Below are 20191 nucleotides of genomic sequence, written 5' to 3'. Positions count from 1 at the left end.
TCTGTGTCACATAAGAACATAAGAGAAGCCCTGTTGGATCAGGCCAATGGACCCCCCAGTCCAACTCTCTGTGTCACATAAGAACATAAGAGAAGCCATGTTGGATCAGGCCAATGGCCCATCCAGTCCAATACTCTGTGTCACATAAGAACATAAGAGAAGCCATGTTGGATCAGGCCAATGGCCCATCCAGTCCAACACTGTCACATAAGAACATAAGAGAAGCCCTGTTCGATCAGGCCAATGGCCCCTCCAGTCCAACACTCTGTGTCACATAAGAGAAGCCATGTTGGATCAGGCCAATGCTCCATCCAGTAAAATACTATGTGTCACATAAGAACATAAGAGAAGCCATGTTGGATCAGGCCAATGGCCCATCCAGTCCAACACTGTCACATAAGAACATAAGAGAAGCCATGTTGGATCAGGCCAACGGCCCCTCCAGTCCAACACTCTGGGTCACAGAAGAACATAAGAGAAGCCATGTTGGATCAGGCCAATGGCCTATCCAGTCCAACACTCTGTGTCACATAAGAACATAAGAGAAGCCCAGTTGGATCAGGCCAATGGCCCCTCCAGTCCAACACTCTGTGTCACAGAAGAACATAAGAGAAGCCATGTTGGATCAGGCCAATGGCCCATCCAGTCCAACCCTGTCACATAAGAACATAAGGGAAGAAATGTTGGAGCAGGCCAATGGCCCCTCCAGTCCAACACTCTGTGTCACATAAGAACATAAGAGAAGCCCTGTTGGATCAGGCCAATGGCCCCTCCAGTCCAACACTCTGTGTCACATAAGAACAGAAGAGAAGCCCTGTTGGATCAGGCCAGTGGCCCCTCCAGTCCAACACTCTGTGTCACAGAAGAATATAAGAGAAGCCATGTTGGATCAGGGCAATGGCCTATCCAGTTAAACACTCTGTGTCACATAAGAACATAAGAGAAGCCCTGTTGGATCAGGCCAATGGCCCCTCCAGTCCAACACTCTGTGTCACATAAGAACATAAGAGAAGCCCTGTTGGATCAGGCCAACGGCCCCTCCAGTCCAACACTCTGCATCATATAAGAGAAGCCATGTTGGATCAGGCCAATGCCCCATCCAGTAAAATACTATGTGTCACATAAGAACATAAGAGAAGCCATGTTGGATCAGGCCAATGGCCCATCCAGTCCAACACTGTCACATAAGAACATAAGAGAAGCCATGTTGGATCAGGCCAACGGCCCCTCCAGTCCAACACTCTGTGTCACAGAAGAACATAAGAGAAGCCATGTTGGATCAGGCCAATGGCCTATCCAGTCCAACACTCTGTGTCACATAAGAACATAAGAGAAGCCCAGTTGGATCAGGCCAACGGCCCCTCCAGTCCAACACTCTGTGTCACAGAAGAACATAAGAGAAGCCCAGTTGGATCAGGCCAATGGCCCCTCCAGTCCAACACTCTGTGTCACAGAAGAACATAAGAGAAGCCATGTTGGATCAGGCCAATGGCCCATCCAGTCCAACACTGTCACATAAGAACATAAGGGAAGCAATGTTGGAGCAGGCCAATGGCCCCTCCAGTCCAACACTCTGTGTCACATAAGAACATAAGAGAAGCCCTGTTGGATCAGGCCAATGGCCCCTCCAGTCCAACACTCTGTGTCACATAAGAACAGAAGAGAAGCCCTGTTGGATCAGGCCAATGGCCCCTCCAGTCCAACACTCTGTGTCACATAAGAACAGAAGAGAAGCCCTGTTGGATCAGGCCAGTGGCCCCTCCAGCCCAACACTCTGTGTCACAGAAGAATATAAGAGAAGCCATGTTGGATCAGGGCAATGGCCTATCCAGTTAAACACTCTGTGTCACATAAGAACATAAGAGAAGCCCTGTTGGATCAGGCCAATGGCCCCTCCAGTCCAACACTCTGTGTCACATAAGAACAGAAGAGAAGCCCTGTTGGATCAGGCCAACGGCCCCTCCAGTCCAACACTCTGTGTCACATAAGAACAGAAGAGAAGCCCTGTTGGATCAGGCCAATGGCCCCTCCAGTCCAACACTCTGTGTCACATAAGAACATAAGAGAAGCCCAGTTGGATCAGGCCAATGGCCCCTCCAGTCCAACACTCTGTGTCACAGAAGAACATAAGAGAAGCCATGTTGGATCAGGCCAATGGCCCATCCAGTCCAACCCTGTCACATAAGAACATAAGGGAAGAAATGTTGGAGCAGGCCAATGGCCCCTCCAGTCCAACACTCTGTGTCACATAAGAACATAAGAGAAGCCCTGTTGGATCAGGCCAATGGCCCCTCCAGTCCAACACTCTGTGTCACATAAGAACAGAAGAGAAGCCCTGTTGGATCAGGCCAGTGGCCCCTCCAGTCCAACACTCTGTGTCACAGAAGAATATAAGAGAAGCCATGTTGGATCAGGGCAATGGCCTATCCAGTTAAACACTCTGTGTCACATAAGAACATAAGAGAAGCCCTGTTGGATCAGGCCAATGGCCCCTCCAGTCCAACACTCTGTGTCACATAAGAACATAAGAGAAGCCCTGTTGGATCAGGCCAACGGCCCCTCCAGTCCAACACTCTGCATCATATAAGAGAAGCCATGTTGGATCAGGCCAATGCCCCATCCAGTAAAATACTATGTGTCACATAAGAACATAAGAGAAGCCATGTTGGATCAGGCCAATGGCCCATCCAGTCCAACACTGTCACATAAGAACATAAGAGAAGCCATGTTGGATCAGGCCAACGGCCCCTCCAGTCCAACACTCTGTGTCACAGAAGAACATAAGAGAAGCCATGTTGGATCAGGCCAATGGCCTATCCAGTCCAACACTCTGTGTCACATAAGAACATAAGAGAAGCCCAGTTGGATCAGGCCAACGGCCCCTCCAGTCCAACACTCTGTGTCACAGAAGAACATAAGAGAAGCCCAGTTGGATCAGGCCAATGGCCCCTCCAGTCCAACACTCTGTGTCACAGAAGAACATAAGAGAAGCCATGTTGGATCAGGCCAATGGCCCATCCAGTCCAACACTGTCACATAAGAACATAAGGGAAGCAATGTTGGAGCAGGCCAATGGCCCCTCCAGTCCAACACTCTGTGTCACATAAGAACATAAGAGAAGCCCTGTTGGATCAGGCCAATGGCCCCTCCAGTCCAACACTCTGTGTCACATAAGAACAGAAGAGAAGCCCTGTTGGATCAGGCCAATGGCCCCTCCAGTCCAACACTCTGTGTCACATAAGAACAGAAGAGAAGCCCTGTTGGATCAGGCCAGTGGCCCCTCCAGCCCAACACTCTGTGTCACAGAAGAATATAAGAGAAGCCATGTTGGATCAGGGCAATAGCCTATCCAGTTAAACACTCTGTGTCACATAAGAACATAAGAGAAGCCCTGTTGGATCAGGCCAATGGCCCCTCCAGTCCAACACTCTGTGTCACATAAGAACAGAAGAGAAGCCCTGTTGGATCAGGCCAACGGCCCCTCCAGTCCAACACTCTGTGTCACATAAGAACAGAAGAGAAGCCCTGTTGGATCAGGCCAATGGCCCCTCCAGTCCAACACTCTGTGTCACAGAAGAACATAAGAGAAGCCATGTTGGATCAGGCCAATGGCCCATCCAGTCCAACACTCTGTATCACATAAGAACATAAGAGAAGCCCTGTTGGATCAGGCCAGTGGCCCCTCCAGTCCAACACTCTGTGTCACATAAGAACATAAGAGAAGCCCTGTTGGATCAGGCCAATGGCCCCTCCAGTCCAACACTCTGTGTCACATAAGAACATAAGAGAAGCCCTGTTGGATCAGGCCAATTGCCCATCCAGTCCAACACCCTGCGTCACATAAGAACATAAGAGAAGCCCTGTTGGATCAGGCCAATGGCTCATCCAGTCCAACACTCTGTGTCACAGAAGAACATAAAAGAAGCCATGTTGGATCAGGCCAATGGCCCCTCCAGTCCAACACTCTGTGTCACATAAGAACATAAGAGAAGCCCTGTTGGATCAGGCCAATGGCCCCTCCAGTCCAACACGCTGTGTCACATAAGAACCTAAGAGAAGCCATGTTGGATCAGGCCAGTGGCCCATCCAGTCCAACACTCTGTGTCACATAAGAACACAAAAGAAGCCATGTTGGATCAGGCCAGTGGCCCACCCCGTCCAACACTCTGTGTCACAGAAGAACATAAGAGAAGCCATGCTGGATCAGGCCAATGGCCCCTCCAGTCCAACACTCTGTGTCACATAAGAACCTAAGAGAAGCCATGTTGGATCAGGCCAGTGGCCCCTCCAGTCCAACACTCTGTGTCACACAGTGGCCAAAAAACCAGGTGCCATCAGGAGGTACCTCACTGGGGCCAGGACAATAGAAGTCCTCCTACTGTTGCCCCCCCCCCTCAAACACCAAGAAGACAGAGCATCACTGCCCCAGACACATAAGAACATAAGAGAAGCCATGTTGGATCAGGCCAGTGGCCCATCCAGTCCAGCACTCTGTGTCACATAAGAACATAAGAGAAGCCATGTTGGATCAGGCCACTGGCCCCTCCAGTCCAACACTCTGTGTCACACAGTGGCCAAAGAATCAGGTGCCATCAGGAGGTCCATCACTGGGGCCAGGACACTAGAAGTCCTCCTACTGGTGCCCCCCCTCAAGCACCAAGAAGACAGAGCATCACTGTCCCAGACACATAAGAACATAAGAGAAGCCATGTTGGATCAGGCCAGTGGCCCCTCCAGTCCAACACTCTGTGTCACACAGTGGCCAAAAATCCAGGTGCCATCAGGAGGTCTATCACTGGGGCCAGGACACTAGAAGTCCTCCTACTGGTGCCCCCCCTCAAGCACCAAGAAGACAGAGCATCACTGCCCCAGACACATAAGAACATAAGAGAAGCCATGTTGGATCAGGCCAATGGCCCATCCAGTCCAGCACTCTGTGTCACATAAGAACACAAGAGAAGCCATGTTGGATCAGGCCAATGACCCCTCCAGTCCAACACTGTGTCACACAGTGGCCAAAAAGCCAGGTGCCATCAGGAGGTCCATCAGTGGGGCCAGGACACTAGAAGCTCCCCCAAGCACCCAGAATACAGAGCATCACTGCCGCAGACAGAAAGTTCCAACAATACCCTATGGCTAATATCCACTGATGGACCTCTGCTCCAGATGTTGATCCAACCCCTCTTGAAGCTGTCTATGCTTGTAGCCGCCGCCACCTCATGTGGCTGTGAATTCCACATGTTTATCACCTTTGGGTGAAGAAGTAATTCCTTTTATCCATTCTAACCCGACTGCTCAGTATTGTAATGAAGTGCTCACAAGCTCTTGTATTGTGAGAAAGGGAGAAAAGTACTTCTTTCTCTACCTTCTCCCTCCCATGCATAATCTTGTAAACCTCTATCGTGTCACCCCGCAGTCAACGTTTCTCCAAGCTACAGAGCCCCAAGCGTTTTAACCTTTCTTCATAGGGAAAGTGTTCCAAGCCTGTAATCATTTTAGTTGCCTTTTTCTGTACTTTTCCCAATGTCTTTTTTGAGGTGTGGTGACCAGAATTGTATCCAGTATTCCAAATGAGACCACACCATCGATTATGATACTGGCTGATTTGTTTTCAGCCTCCAGTCATTGCCTCCAAATCTCCAGGAACACCCCAACCCAGAGTTGGCAACTCTCCCCTCCCCTCTGAGTCCCAGGCTGTTCCCTGGGGCTGCCCCCTAGTTCTGGGTCCAGAGGTCTGCTGCCTGTGCAGAGGCTCCCTTCAATCACCCTGGCTCAGAGGTCCAGAAGCCCTCTCAAGGGGCTTTCCAGGCAAGCAAGAAGCAGAGGTGGTGGGCTGTGGCCCTGGGGGGCTGACTTCCCCTGCTTAGCTTCCCAGTTTGGATGAGATCCTCACTGCTGCCTCCCCCCCCCGCCCGTGGTCAGCAGCCCCCACTCATCATCTTGGTTGCACCCACTGTATTTCTCCACAGGGCTTTTTTTTGAGCAGGTATGCACAGGAACGCAGGTCCACCTGGCTTGGTGGCAGGGGGTGTGGCCTAATATGTAAATAAGTGCCTACTGGGCTTTCTCTATCAAACAAGAGCCCTGTGTCTTCCAGTTCCGCTTGCTGCGATGCAGGGGCCAGGACTTCACATACGGTCCTCCAAACGAGGTCGCGCTGTTGATCTTGGCAGAGGCCTGAGAATATTGGCCATTTTCTGGATCAACATGAGGAAGAACTTCCTGACCGTTAGAGCGATTCCTCAGTGGAATAGGCTTCCTCCTGAGGAGGTGGTGGGCTCTCCTTCCTGGGAGGTTTTGAAACAGAGGCTAGATGGCCATCTGACAGCAATGGAGATCCTGCGAATTTAAGGGGAGGGGATTGTGAGTTTTGAGTGGTTCCTCAGTGGAACAGGCTTCCTCCTGGGGAGGTGGTGGGCTCTCCTTCCTTGGAGGTTTTGAAATAGAGGCTGGATGGGCATCCGACAGCAATGAGGATCCTGTGAATTTAGGGGGAGGGGTTTGTGAGTTTAGAGCGGTTCCTCAGTGGAACAGGCGTTCTCCTCGGGAGGTGGTGGGCTCTCCTTCCTTGGAAACAGAGGCTGGATGGCCACCTGACAGCAATGAGGATCCTGTGAATTTAGGGGGAGGGGTTTGTGCATTTAGAGCGGTTCCTCAGTGGAACAGGCGTCCTCCTCGGGAGGTGGTGGGCTCTCCTTCCTTGGAGGGTTTTCAACAGAGGCTGGAAGGCCATCTGACAGCAATGGAGATCCTGTGAATTTAGGGGGAGGGGTTTGTGAGTTTAGAGCGGTTCCTCAGTGGAACAGGCTTCCTCCTGGGGAATTGGTGGGCTCTCCTTCCTTGGAGGTTTTGAAACAGAGGCTGGATGGGCATCCGACAGCAATGAGGATCCTGTGAATTTACGGGGAGGGGTTTGTGAGTTTAGAGGGGTTCCTCAGTGGAACATGCGTCCTTCTGGGGAGGTGGTGGGCTCTCCTTCCTTGGAGGGTTTTCAACAGAGGCTGGATGGCCATCTGACAGCAATGAGGATCCTGTAGATTTAGGGGGAGGGGTCTGTGAGTTTAGAGCGGTTCCTCAGTGGAATAGGCTTCCTCCTGGGGAGGTGGTGGGCTCTCCTTCCGTGGAGGTTTTTAAACAGAGGCCATCTGGCCATCTGAAAGCAATGAAGATCCTGTGAATTTAGGGGGAGGGGTTTGCGAGTTTCCTGCATTGTGCAGGGGGTTGGACTAGATGACCCTGGAGGTCCCTTCCAACTCTATGATTCTTCAGGAGGTGGTGGGCTCTCCTTCCTTGGAGGCAGAGGCTAGATGGCCAGCTCTAGGATCCTATGGTTCTATTTTCAGTCCCTTTCCTAATAATTCTCACTGTGGCATTTGCCTTTTTTGCCACTGCAGCACTCTCAGTTCAGAAGTGGGTCAAAGACTGACTGGGAGATTATTTTCTGCACTCAGTTTCCAAAAATCCAGGACTTGTTTCCAGGTGATTATAGTGGCTGCGTGGTGCAGAGTGGTAAAGCAGCAGTGCTGCAGTACTGTGATCTGAACTCTCTGCTCACGACCTGAGTTCTATCCCAGCGAAAGCTGGTTCAAGTAGCTGGCCCGAGGTTGACTCAGCCTTCCATCCTTCCGAGGTCGGTAAAAGGAGTCCCCAGCTTGCTGCGGGGGAAGTGTAGATGACTGGGGAAGGCCAGGGCAAACCACCCTGTAAAAAGTCTGCCATGAAAACGTGAAAGCAGCGTCACCCCAGAGTCGGGAACAACTGGTGCTTCCACAGGGGACCTTTCCTTTCCTTCCCTTCCAGGTGGTTCCATTTCCCCCTCCAAAGAAAGCATTTGCTGGCTGAATGAACCCCCCCTCCTGAAACCTGCTCACATCTTTATGGGTGGGGGCTGCTTAGGGTCTGGTTGCTGGGGCTGCCCCATCCACTGCAGGGTGGCCTCGGATAAAGCGCTCTTGGGATTTTCCGTTGGCCTTCACTGATATGCCAGATGAAGGATGAGAATATTTGTTACCAGGACTTACAAAAGGGCACCTTTTCCAGCCAGTGCCTAGCAGGCAGGAGGGAGGGAGTCCTGCCTGGGCTGTTCTTCCCCTCAGAATGACAGATGCCCATCTGTTGATTAACAATTAGGCCAAGGAGGCACTGGCCTATGGGCCCCAGGCTTTTAGGGACCCCGGGCTGGCTTCTTCCCACCCACCCCCAGTTTCCCCCCTGCTTGCAACCCTCCCAGCCTGCACACACTGCCAGCAACTGAGCCGCTCTTTGCCCCACCTGCCTGATGCGGCTGCTGCTGGTGTCGCCTCCAAGTCTGCCCCTCCATCACCAAGAGAGCCAGTCTGGTGTAGTGGTGAAGTGTGCGGACTTTTATCTGGGAGAACCGGGTTTGATTCCCCACTCCTCCACTTGCACCTGCTGGAATGGCCTTGGGTCAGCCAGAGCTCTCTTATCTGGGAGAACCAGGTTTGATTCCCCACTCCTCCACTTGCAGCTGCTGGAATGGCCTTGGGTCAGCCAGAGCTCTCTTATCTGGGAGAACCGGGCTGGATTCCCCACTCCTCCACTTGCAGCTGCTGGAATGGCCGTGGGTCAGCCAGAGCTCTCTTATCTGGGAGAACCGGGTTTGATTCCCCACTCCTCCACCTGCAGCTGCTGGAATGGCCTTGAGTCAGCCATAACTCTCTTATCTGGGAGAACCAGGTTTGATTCCCCACTCCTCCACTTGCAGCTGCTGGAATGGCCTTGGGTCAGCCAGAGCTCTCTTATCTGGGAGAACCTGGTTTGATTCCCCACTCCTCCACTTGCAGCTGCTGGAATGGCCTTGGGTCAGCCATAGCTCTGGCAGAGATTGTCCTTGAAAGGGCAACTTCCGTGAGAGCTCTCTCAGCCCCACCCACCTCAGAGGGTGTCTGTTGTGAGGGGAGAAGATATAGGCAAGTGTGAGCTGCTCAGAGTCTCTGATTCAGAAAGAAGGGCGGGGTATAAATCTGCAATTCTTCTTCTTCTGCGTCTGTCCGAGGGGCTTTTGGGAAGGGGCCTGCAGGCTGCAGCAGGGGCTGCGGGAGGGGGGGGGGGGGCGAGGGAGGCTCTCAGACTCTGAGATAATTTGCGAGGGGACCCCCGAGATTTTGACCGCCTCCTCGGGGCCTCCACAGGGTTGAATCTGGCCCTGTTGCAAGGCACCCTTCCACCTCCTGTTTAATCTGTTTCCTTTCTGTCTGTTTCTCCTTGAGACCTTCCCCTTGCAGGAATGAGGCGATAAGGGCCGCTCCTCCTCGCATTCCTTCCCTGGACGGTGGGTCCTCCCCCCCCCCCCCCCCAGCATCTTTGATCCTATCAGCAGCCCGGGAAAGAGTTGCGGCAGCCCCTGCTGGGAAGCAGCGCCCTGAATCTCTTGGCCCCAGCAGCGTTTTGCAGGCACCTTCAGTCTTTCGCTGCTCAGGGCGGCTGCCCCTTAGAAGCCAGTGGGCAGGGAGCCCGTGGGCGGGGGGGGGGGTGCTCTGCCCTTGATCCCGCGCCTAGGAGGGCAGCCCGGGCCAGACAGACCCCCCAGCTGGGAGGCGGGGCGGCGGCTGCCTGCTGGCCTCACTTTGCCTACCCCCCAGCCCAGCCGGCCCGCCTCCTCCTCCTGGCCAGGCCTCGCCCCGGGCGGCCGCTCTATAAAGACCCCGGGACTGGCTGGCCTCTGGCACGGCCTCCCCGGGACCTCCCTCGCTCCGGACCAGCCAGCCAGCCCGACAGGTAAGTCTCACCTGCCGCGCCTCCCTCCCTCCCGAGATGCGCAGTCTTCGCTCCCTCCCCTCTCCACGACGGGCCCCCCAAAGCTCGTGCTGCCATGGGCGGCCCCCCCACTCCCTGGGGACCCCTTTCCCAGAGGAGCAGCCGCAGGGTGGGTCTGTCCAGCTCTCCCGGGTCGCTTAGAATCCTAGAGTTGGAAGGGACCTCTAGAGCACGGGTGGCCAACGGTAGCTCTCCAGATGTTTTTGCCTACAACTCCCGTCAGCCCCAGGCATTAGCCATTTTCCTAGCACCATGTCACAAAATAAAAGAAAGCTTTCAAAACTGTCTAATTACTTTGACCCTCAGGCCAATCGTAGAGAGCTAAAAAAGCAGCCCCGTGGTGCAGAGTGGTAAAGCTGCCCACGACCTGAGTTCGATCCCTGGCGGAAGCTGGGTTTTCAGGTAGCTGGCTCGAGGTTGACACAGCCTTCCATCCTTCCGAGGTCGGGCAAAGGAGTACCCATCTTGCTGGGGGGAAAGCGTAGATGACTGGGGAAGGCAATGGCAAACCACCCTGTAAAAAGTCTGCCGTGAAAACATTGTGAAAGCAGCGTCACCCCAGAATCGGAAACGACTGGTGCTTGCACGGGGGACTACCTTGACCTAGGAGCCCCGTGGCGCAGAATGGCAAAGCTGCAGTACTGCAGCCGGAGCCCTCTGCTCACGACCTGAGTTCGATCCTGGCGGAAGCTGGATTCAGGTAGCCGGCTCTAGGTTGACTCCGCCTTCCATCCTTCCGAGGTCAGTCAAATGAGTCCCCAGCTTGCTGTGGGGGGGAGCGTAGATGACTGGGGAAGGCAGTGGCAAACCACCCTGTAAAAGGTCTGCCGTGAAAACGCTGTGAAAGCGACGTCACCCCAGAGTCGGAAACTGCCTTGACCTTTCTAAAAAAGGTTCAGAGTTCCTCAGGCACTCTCTTCTGGGACAGTCCAGTCAAACCCACCAGGGTTCCAACAACTGACCCTCAGGTCACCCCAGCTCCTGGCCTCAGCCAGCAGCCAGAAGACTGAGAGGAGGAGGAGGGAAAACCTCCGCTTTGACTAGTCCACCAGCCTCTAAGTGCCTTGCAGCCGGTGGCCCCGCCCTGGGGTTTGCAACAGCTGGTGAGAAATCCTGCAGAACTTAGTCACATAAAACTTACCCCTGGCACCCTGTAGGGCCTGCCCCGGGAGCCTCCCTTGCACAAGAGCCAGGATGGGCAGGGCTGAGTGGGGCGAGCAAACCTGGATTTGACTGCTGCCCTCCTCCTCCTAAGGACAGCCAGGAGCTCTTCCTTCTTTCCTTCCTCCTCCAGGTGAAGAACCAGGAAGATGGTCCCACCTGCCTACTTCAGCCTGGGCCTCCTCGTCTGCCTGGCGATTGTGACCAGTGAGTACCCCAATCTGGAGACCCGACTCTCTTCCCCATCCCTCCCCTCCCCTCCAGCCCTGTAGCCAGAAATTTGGGGGAGAGCAGCAGTGGCAAAAACAGGGCCATGGGGAGAGTGGGAGAGACAGGGAAGAGCCTAGGGAGAGGAGCAGCGGTGAAAAGGGGGGCATGGGGAGAGTGGGAGAGGCAGTGAAGAGCCTGGGGAGAGGGGCAGCGGTGAAAAGGGGGCCGTGGGGAGAGTGGGAGAGGCAGGGAAGAGCGGCAGCTGGCAAAAGGGGGCCGTGGGGAGAGTGGGAGAGGCAGGGAAGAGCCCGGAGAGAGGGGCAGCGGTGAAAAGGGGGCTGTGGGGAGAGTGGGAGAGACAGGGAAGAGCCTGGGGAGAGGGGCAGCGGTGAAAAGGGGGCTGCGGGGAGAGCAGGGGAGGCAGGAATGAGGTGGGAAGAGCCTGAGGAGAGCAGCAGTGGTGAAAAGGGGGCTGTGGGGAGAGTGGGAGAGACAGGGAAGAGCCTGGGGAGAGGGGCAGCGGTGAAAAGGGGGCTGTGGGGAGAGTGGGAGAGGCAGGGAAGAGCCCGGGGAGAGCAGCAGCAGTGAAAAAGGGACTGCGGGGAGAGCAGGGGAGGCAGGAATGAGGTGGGAAGAGCCTGAGGAGAGCAGCAGCGGTGAAAAGGGGGCTGTGGGGAGAGTGGGAGAGACAGGGAAGAGCCTGGGGAGAGGGGCAGCGGTGAAAAGGGGGCTGTGGGGAGAGTGGGAGAGACAGGGAAGAGCCCGGAGAGAGGGGCAGCGGTGAAAAGGGGGCTGTGGGGAGAGTGGGAGAGGCAGGGAAGAGCCCGGGGAGAGCAGCAGCAGTAAAAAGGGACTGCGGGGAGAGCAGGGGAGGCAGGAATGAGGTGGGAAGAGCCTGAGGAGAGCAGCAGTGGTGAAAACGGGGGCTGTGGGGAGAGTGGAAGAGACAGGGAAGAGCCTGGGGAGAGGGGCAGCGGTGAAAAGGGGGCTGTGGGGAGAGTGGGAGAGACAGGGAAGAGCCCGGGGAGAGGGGCAGCGGTGAAAAGGGGGCTGTGGGGAGAGTGGGAGAGACAGGGAAGAGCCCGGAGAGAGGGGCAGCGGTGAAAAGGGGGCTGTGGGGAGAGTGGGAGAGGCAGGGAAGAGCCCGGGGAGAGCAGCAGCAGTGAAAAAGGGACTGCGGGGAGAGCAGGGGAGGCAGGAATGAGGTGGGAAGAGCCTGAGGAGAGCAGCAGTGGTGAAAACGGGGGCTGTGGGGAGAGTGGGAGAGACAGGGAAGAGCCTGGGGAGAGGGGCAGCGGTGAAAAGGGGGCTGTGGGGAGAGTGGGAGAGACAGGGAAGAGCCTGGGGAGAGGGGCAGCGGTGAAAAGGGGGCTGTGGGGAGAGTGGGAGAGGCAGGGAAGAACCTGGAGAGAGCGGCAGCGGTGAAAAGGAGGCTGTGGGGAGAGCAGGGGAAGCAGGAAAAGGGTGGGAAGAGCCCAGGGAGAGCAGTGGCATGAAAATGGGGGAATGAGTGGCGAGGAAAGGAGGGGTCATGCAGGAGGAAGGGGGCCTGGGTGGAGGGGCTGTGGCGAAGGGCCTGCTTCCCTCTCTCCTTGGGCTTCCTACACAGAAGGGAGCATCTGGAGGGCTCTCTCCCGAGGGAGAGGATGGGTGTGAGCGTGGCCAGCCCCTCCTGCCCTTTACCTGCACGTGCCAGTAGAGGCTTTCCCTCTCACCCCCCCCTTCTATCCACGCAGGCGGCCAGGCGGCCGAATGCCCCCGGGGCTGGCTCTCCTACAACGGCCACTGCTATGGCTACTTCCACCAGGAGCTGACCTGGAGTCGGGCACAGGTGAGGGGCGGCGGGCAGAGTCCTGGGCAGTGGGCCGGGGGCATTCCACTCTGGGTTGGGGAATCCCTGGCGATTTGGGGGTGGAGTCTGGGCAGGGCGGAGTTTGGAAAGGGGAGGGAACCCCGTGGGGATGGGGTGCTCAGGACCCCTCGCCGCCTCCTGCAGGGGAACAGGCTTCTGTCGTCTGGGGAACCGTTCTAATTCCAGGAGAACTCCTGGCCTCCCCTGGAGCTTGGCAACCACAGGATAGCACTGGAAGGCTTAAGAAGCAAAAATGCTCTGCCAGCCCTGCTTGACCGGAAGCCAGGGCCGGCCCCACCATTAGGCAAACTAGGCAGTTGCCTAGAGCGCTGGCTTTCCTGGGGCACCACATATGACTCTGTGAAGTTATCATCAGTGCGGGGAGGGGGGACACCCTGCCAGAAGCCACAGGGAAGCTGCTACTGGGCTCCCCACATAAGCACCCCCTCCTTGGCTGCGGCCTCCCTGCCTGCCCCTCAGGATGTGGGGAAGTGGGGGGCAGTTGCCTGAGATTCCCAGAATCCTCCCTGTAGCTGTTTGCAGAAGGGAGCTGGACCAGGCTCCCAAATCAAGGGGAATTGCCAACCTCCACGTGGTGCCTTGAGATCTCCTGCTATGGCAGTTGATCACCAGACCACGGAGACGAGTTCTCTGGCACAAAGGACTGCTTGGGAGGGGGGGCCCGGTGCCATTATAATCCACTGAGCCCCCCCCCCTTCCCCAAACCTCGCCCTCCACGGGGTTCACACCTAAAGCTTCAGGAATTTCTCAAGCCAGAGTTGGAACCTCATACAGTCTACACTGTACTCTTGCTACGTTCGAAGCTTGTACAGCTGAGTCTGCAATTTGAATCCTGCCTTTATCTAGCTCAGGGGTGTCAAACTTCTGGACTGGGGCCGAATCAGGCCCTCGGAGGGCTCCTATCAGGCCCCTGAGCAACTGGCTGTGATCTGCTTCCTTCTCCCTCTCCCTTGCTTCCTTCTACACCACAACTTGCTTTGCTAGGCTTGCTCCATCGCACAGGAGCCCCAGAGCAAAACCTCTATTTTCTCAATTGGCTGAGGCTCCTCCCTTGGGAAGGAAGAGCTTGCTATCACAATTGCACAGCAGAGCTACTGAGCAAAGCCTCTCTTCCTTCTGTTGGCTGAGGCTCCTCCCCCTCTTGGTCCCCTGAGAAAGGCAGGAAAGAGCTTCCAGTTTCCAAGATCCCTTGGGAGAGATGCAAAGAAAGCACCTTTAAAACCAATGAGTTTTGAGCATGTTTTAAGGGTTTTTTTAAAAATCTTTAATTGTGTTTTTCTGTGTCTTTTATAAAGTTTATATTTCTGCTATCTAATCTTAAATAGGTACACACACAGCCCAGCCCAACAAGGTCTCATTTATGTCAGATCTGGCTCTCATAACAAATGAGTTTGATACCCCTGATTTGGGTATTCATCCCTAATTTCATATAGGAGGTGTTTGCTCTTTCTTTACCAGCAGGGGCATGCGGTAGAAAAGATGGTCCAATTTTGCACTAGAGCTTTAATCCTTGTTTAGCTCTGTCTCCAAACTGACTTTCTACACCAAAACCATAGAATTATAGAGTCATAAAGTTGGTTTCTCTGATTCTATTATTCTAGTGTAGAAAGCCAGTTTGGAGACAGAGTTAAACCAGGATTAAAGCGCTAGAGCAGGGGTGGCCAACGGTAGCTGTCCAGATGTTTTTTGCCTACAACTTCCATCAGCCCCAGCCAGCATGGCCAATGGCTGGGGCTGATGGGAGTTGTAGGCAAAAAACATCTGGACAGCTACCGTTGGCCACCCCAGCTCTAGTGCCTCTATCTCAAAAAACAGGGGAGGGGGCTTTTGGGAGCTGCTGCTTTCTCAGGCATTCACTGTAACTTCTGAAAAGGCGACTGGTCCCAACCTCAAAGCTTGAGAAGTTCTGGATGCCCCACCTAGGGCTGCCCAATAGAGATAAAGCACCTTGCAGCATAAGCGGTCAAACTGGTAGAGTCTGCTGTGGGTGGGCAGCCTGGCGGAAACAAGAACCAGTTTGGTGTCGTGGTGAAATGTGCAGACTCTTAGCTGGGAGAACCGGGTTTGATTCCCCACTCCTCCACTTGCAGCTGCTGGAATGGCCTTGGGTCAGCCAGAGCTCTCTTATCTGGGAGAACCGGGTTTGATTCCCCGCTCCTCCACTTGCAGCTGCTGGAATGGCCTTGGGTCAGCCAGAGCTCTCTTATCTGGGAGAACCGGGTTTGATTCCCCACTCCTCCACTTGCAGCTGCTGGAATGGCCTTGGGTCAGCCAGAGCTCTCTTATCTGGGAAAACCGGGTTTGATTCCCCACTCCTCCACTTGCAGCTGCTGGAATGGCCTTGGGTCAGCCAGAGCTCTCTTATCTGGGAGAACCGGGTTTGATTCCCCACTCCTCCACTTGCAGCTGCTGGAATGGCCTTGGGTCAGCCAGAGCTCTCTTATCTGGGAAAACCGGGTTTGATTCCCCACTCCTCCACTTGCAGCTGCTGGAATGGCCTTGGGTCAGCCAGAGCTCTCTTATCTGGGAAAACCGGGTTTGATTCCCCACTCCTCCACTTGCAGCTGCTGGAATGGCCTTGGGTCAGCCAGAGCTCTCTTATCTGGGAAAACCGGGTTTGATTCCCCACTCCTCCACTTGCAGCTGCTGGAATGGCCTTGGGTCAGCCAGAGCTCTCTTATCTGGGAAAACCGGGTTTGATTCCCCACTCCTCCACTTGCAGCTGCTGGAATGGCCTTGGGTCAGCCAGAGCTCTCTTATCTGGGAGAACTGGGTTTGATTCCCCACTCCTCCACTTGTAGCTGCTGGAATGGCCTTGGGTCAGCCAGCCCCCCCCCCCCCCCCCTCACCCCCCCCCCCCCCTGGTCCCCCCCCGACCTCCCCCCCCCCTTCTCCACTTGCAGCTGCTGGAATGGCCTTGGGTCAACCAGAGCTCTCTTATCTGGAGAACCAGCTTTGATTCCCCACTCCTCACTTGCAGCGGCTGAATGGCCCTTAGATCAACCAGAGCTCTCTTATCTGGAAGAACCCGGGTCTGATTCCCCATTCTTCCACTTGCAGCTGCTGGAATGGCCTTGGGTCAACCAGAGCTCTCTTATCTGGAAGAACCGGGTTTGATTCCCCACTTCTCCACTAGCACCTGCTGGAATGGCCTTGGGTCAGCCAGAGCTCTCTTATCTGGAAGAACCGGGTTTGATTCCCCACTCCTCCACTTGCAGCTGCCGGAATGTCCTTGGGTCAGCCAGAGCTCTCTTATCTGGAAGAACCGGGTCTGATTCCCCATTCCTCCACTTGCAGCTGCTGGAATGGCCTTGGGTCAGCCAGAGCTCTCTTATCTGGGAGAACTGGGTTTGATTCCCCACTCCTCCACTTGCAGCTGCTGGAATGGCCTTGGGTCAGCCAGAGCTCTCTTATCTGGGAGAACCAGGTTTGATTCCCCCCTCCTCCACTTGCAGCTGCTGGAATGGCCTCGGGTCAGCCAGAGCTCTCTTATCTGGGAGAACCGGGTTTGATTCCCCACTCATCCACCTGCAGCTGCTGGAATGGCCTTGGGTCAGCCAGAGCTCTCTTATCTGGGAGAATCGGGTTTGATTCCCCGCTCCTCCACTTGGAGTTGCTGGAATGGCCTTGGGTCAGCCAGAGCTCTCACAGAGTTGTCCTTCAAAGTGTCAAGCATCGGTATTTCGAATAAACAAGCTATTGTTTAAATCAAAGACTCATTTTATTGATAATCCCATACTTGTCCAAGGTAAGATACCTTGGAAGTAATACAGTTTGAAACATAGCATGCCATCTTAAAGGCTACATCAAAGGGACAGTTCAGATAGTTTCAAAACATAACATACAGATGTGAAATGCTTAAAAGTTCAAAGTGTGCTATCTGCTAACTATTGGGTTCATGAACATATGAAGCTGCCTTATACTGAATCAGACCCTCAGTCCATCAAAGTCAGTGTTGTCTCCTCAGACTGGCAGCAGCTCTCCAGGGTCTCAAGCTGAGGTTTTTCACACCTTTTTGCCTGGACCCTTTTTTTTTGGAGATGCCAGGGATTGAACCTGGGACCTTCTGCTTCCCAAGCAGATGCTCTACCACTGAGCCACCGTCCCTCCCCTAACATCCCTCAGTTCCCACACATTCCTAGTTTGCAGTTATGTATGTGAATACGAGGGAGGTGCTTTCTACTTTGCATTAGAAGATTCCTGGCACCTACTGCATCCTTGAGGATCCGCAGAAGGGGGAACTTTGGAAAAGAATCTTTATACAGACAGAGAAGAGAAAAGAAAGAAGGGAGGGGGGAGCATAGATTGTAAATTGAACTTCAGAAATATCATGCTTGTCACAAAGGGCAGTTTCTGTCAGAGCTCTCTCAGCCCCAACCCCCTCACAGAGTGTCTATTGTGGCAGTGGTGGGGAAGGGAAAGGAGATTGTGAGCCACTCTGAGATTCGGAGCGGAGGGCAGGATAGAAATCCAGTATCTTCTTCATCTTCTTCTTTTCTGCTCTTTCTTTTCTCTCCCTCTCCTCCCCAGGCTTCCTGTCAACGCTACAAGGCTGACCTGGCCACCATTCTGGACGCTGACGAACACCGTGCCATCGCAGACTACCTGCACCGAGTCCAATGGGATGACGAGGATGTGTGGATTGGGCTCTCTGTCGCTGGCAGGGTGAGTGTGGGCCCCTTCCTGGCTCCAGATGCTGCTTGGCCCCCTGTAGATGTGGCGTGCGTGGCGGTGCCGCACAAGCAAGCAGCAGAGAACAGCACAAGAGACCCACCAGGGAAGAGCCAAGGGGCTCCCTCCCTCCCTCCCCTTTCCTGCCAGGGCCAAAATCTCTCTTCCTCTCTGCTGTGAGAGCTCTCTCAGTCCCACCCACCTCACAGGGTGTCTGTTGTGGGGGAGGAAGGGAAAGGAGGTTGTGAGCCGCTCTGAGACTTTTGAGTGGAGGGCGGGATATAAATCCAATGTCTTCTTTGTCTTCTTTCCTCTGCAGAACCAGGAGTGGCTTTGGCCTGACGGCAGCAACACAGGCTACACCGCCTGGAAAAGGTTCAAGCCCCCTCCTTTTGTGAAAAACGAGCCCTGTGCCCTTCTGGATGAGGACTCTGGTGAGAGGGGAGGGGAGGGGCTGGCAGACAGGCAGCCTGGGCAGGTTTGCTACACTGTGGAACTCACTGCCACTGGATCAGGAGAGGGCGGCTCACACCAATAACATGACCAGACAAGCCCCCCCCCCTTTAATTGCCTTGTACTGTTCACAGCTGCCCTGAGCCTGCCTCGGTGGGGAGGGTGGGATAGAAATCGAATAAATAAATAAGGATGCTGGGGGGAGGAGAGGACGTTATGTGAGAGGTAGGAGGAGCAGGGCCGGCAGGGGGGCACCCAGGTTGCTGGAGGGGGTGCAGAGGGCCTGTCTCTCAGGCTCCCAAAACCTCCTGTGGCACTCTTCTTGTCCCTTTGCATAATGTCAAGAGAGGCAGAAATCTGAGCTGTAAGGAGATGGACGACTGAATTTCTGCCTCCCAGTCTGCTCCTCTTGGGACAGAAAGAAAGGGGGCAGAAAGCTGCCTCTCCCCCCGCCCCCAACACCACATCAAACTTCTCCTGCCTGCAGTCGTGGGGGCCAGGCCTCTGCACAGAAATAGGAAGCGGAGCCCCTTTGGCTTCATGGAACGGCCGGTCCAGCCCCCTTCCCTCTCCTCTCTGGATTCCGGCTGCCACCTGGGACAGATCACTCCCTCTTACCCACAATTCTCCATCAGGACAGCCAGAGCCACCAAAGAGATGGGGCGCACCTGGGCTAAACGGGAGCCACTTTGTAGGGTTGCCAGCCTCCAGTTGGGGGCTGGAGATCTCCTGGAATTAAAATGGACTCCCAGAGCAGTTCCTCTAGAGAAAACGGCTGCTTTGAGGGGATGGGGCTCTGTGCCATTATAACCCAATGGGGTCACTCCCATTCTCAAGCTCCACCCCTTTCAAATCTCCAGGGATTTCTGAGCTCAGAGCTGGGCCCCCTCCCCACCACCCAAAGGAGGAGGCCACAGGAAGTCTTGCCCCCGGCTGGGTTTGGAAGGCATCGTTTGGGCAGGGAGAGGAGGGCCTGGGAAGTAGGGCTCCCAATCCCCAGGTGGGGACAGGGGATCCCCCAGTTTGGAGGCCCTCCCCCCACTTCAGGATCTTCAGAAAGCGAGGCTGGGGGCGGGGAGGAGGGAAATGTCTGCTGGCACTCCATTATTCCCTAAGGAGCCCAATTCCCATAGGGTTTAATGGAGAACTGATCCCTGGGTGTTTGGAGGGGGGCTGTTTTTGGAGGGAGAGGCACCACATTTTCAGCAGAGCATCCAGTTCTTTTCTTCAAAACACCCTCCACGTTTCAAAAAAGATTGGACCAGGGGTTCCAATTCTGTGAGCCCCCAAAGAAGATGCCCCTATCCTTCATTCCGGCATGAGCCCTGAGAACGGGGCACATTCTTTCTAGTGGAGGGAAGGCATTTAAAAGGTGTGCGGTCCCTTTCAATGCGATGGCCAGAACTCCCCTGGAGTTCAGTTGTGCTCGTCACACCCTTGCTCCTGGCTCCACCCCCAGAGTCCCTAGATATTTCATGAACTGGAGCTGGCAACCCTATCGGAAAGGGATGTTTCTGCATGAGCAGCCACAGGGCAGTCTGGTGGTCTCAGGCACCCTGGGGCGGGGGGAGGCAAAAAGGACCCTGCTGCCCGGTGCCAGGTGTGATGACCCTCCTTTCTCCTTCCAGGTTTCATGCTCTGGGACACCGACTCCTGCAATGACCGGAACGCCTTCCTCTGCAAGCTGTAGACCGAGCACCGGTGCGTGGAGGACATGGTCCCCCCTCCCCCATGACCCCTCCTCTGATGGCCCTTCTGTGCTTCACTCCACAGCTTCCCCCTTGCTCTGCCTTTAGCCCCTCCTGAAAATAAACCCTTCTTGAGCACACACAGAATTGGTAGGTTTCTTCTTTCCCTGCAATGGTTTGTCTGTGTTTCCAAGGGCTGCACATGCCACGATCGCCAAGCCCAGCCTCATTTCATGGCCCTGTGCAAGGCAGGCCCTGTGCGAGAGCCCGTTTGGTGTAGTGGTGAAGTGTGTGGACTCTTATCTGGGAGAACCGGGTTTGATTCCCCACTCCTCCACTTGCAGCTGCTGGAATGGCC

At 54.9% G+C, this 20191-nt stretch overlaps 1 protein-coding gene across 1 annotated transcript; it reads left to right on the top strand.

Annotated features, from left to right (window-relative positions):
- The first annotated feature begins 9614 nt into the window (after positions 1 to 9614).
- LOC132575964 (struthiocalcin-1-like) lies at positions 9615 to 19977 on the top strand. Its single transcript, XM_060244653.1, has 6 exons — positions 9615 to 9738; positions 11072 to 11145; positions 12885 to 12979; positions 17552 to 17686; positions 18012 to 18126; positions 19774 to 19977. Exons 2-6 carry the CDS (start codon positions 11088 to 11090, stop codon positions 19833 to 19835), a joined length of 465 nt encoding a protein of 154 aa, XP_060100636.1. The 5' UTR covers positions 9615 to 9738; positions 11072 to 11087; the 3' UTR covers positions 19836 to 19977.
- The last annotated feature ends 214 nt before the right edge of the window (positions 19978 to 20191 follow it).

Source organism: Heteronotia binoei, chromosome 8 (assembly GCF_032191835.1).
Source record: "Heteronotia binoei isolate CCM8104 ecotype False Entrance Well chromosome 8, APGP_CSIRO_Hbin_v1, whole genome shotgun sequence".
Lineage (NCBI taxonomy): Eukaryota > Metazoa > Chordata > Lepidosauria > Squamata > Gekkonidae > Heteronotia > Heteronotia binoei.
The sequence above is the reverse complement of the archived record's forward strand: the minus strand, read 5'-3'. Positions and strand labels throughout refer to the sequence as shown.

Bases quoted from the DNA above. Each gene is read 5' to 3' on its own strand.
- LOC132575964 (XM_060244653.1), top strand. From the start codon at position 11,088: ATGGTCCCACCTGCCTACTTCAGCCTGGGCCTCCTCGTCTGCCTGGCG. The intron at 12,980-17,551 runs GTGAGGGGCGGC...TCTCCTCCCCAG, and splicing joins TGACCTGGAGTCGGGCACAG to GCTTCCTGTCAACGCTACAA. The intron at 17,687-18,011 runs GTGAGTGTGGGC...TTTCCTCTGCAG, and splicing joins GGCTCTCTGTCGCTGGCAGG to AACCAGGAGTGGCTTTGGCC.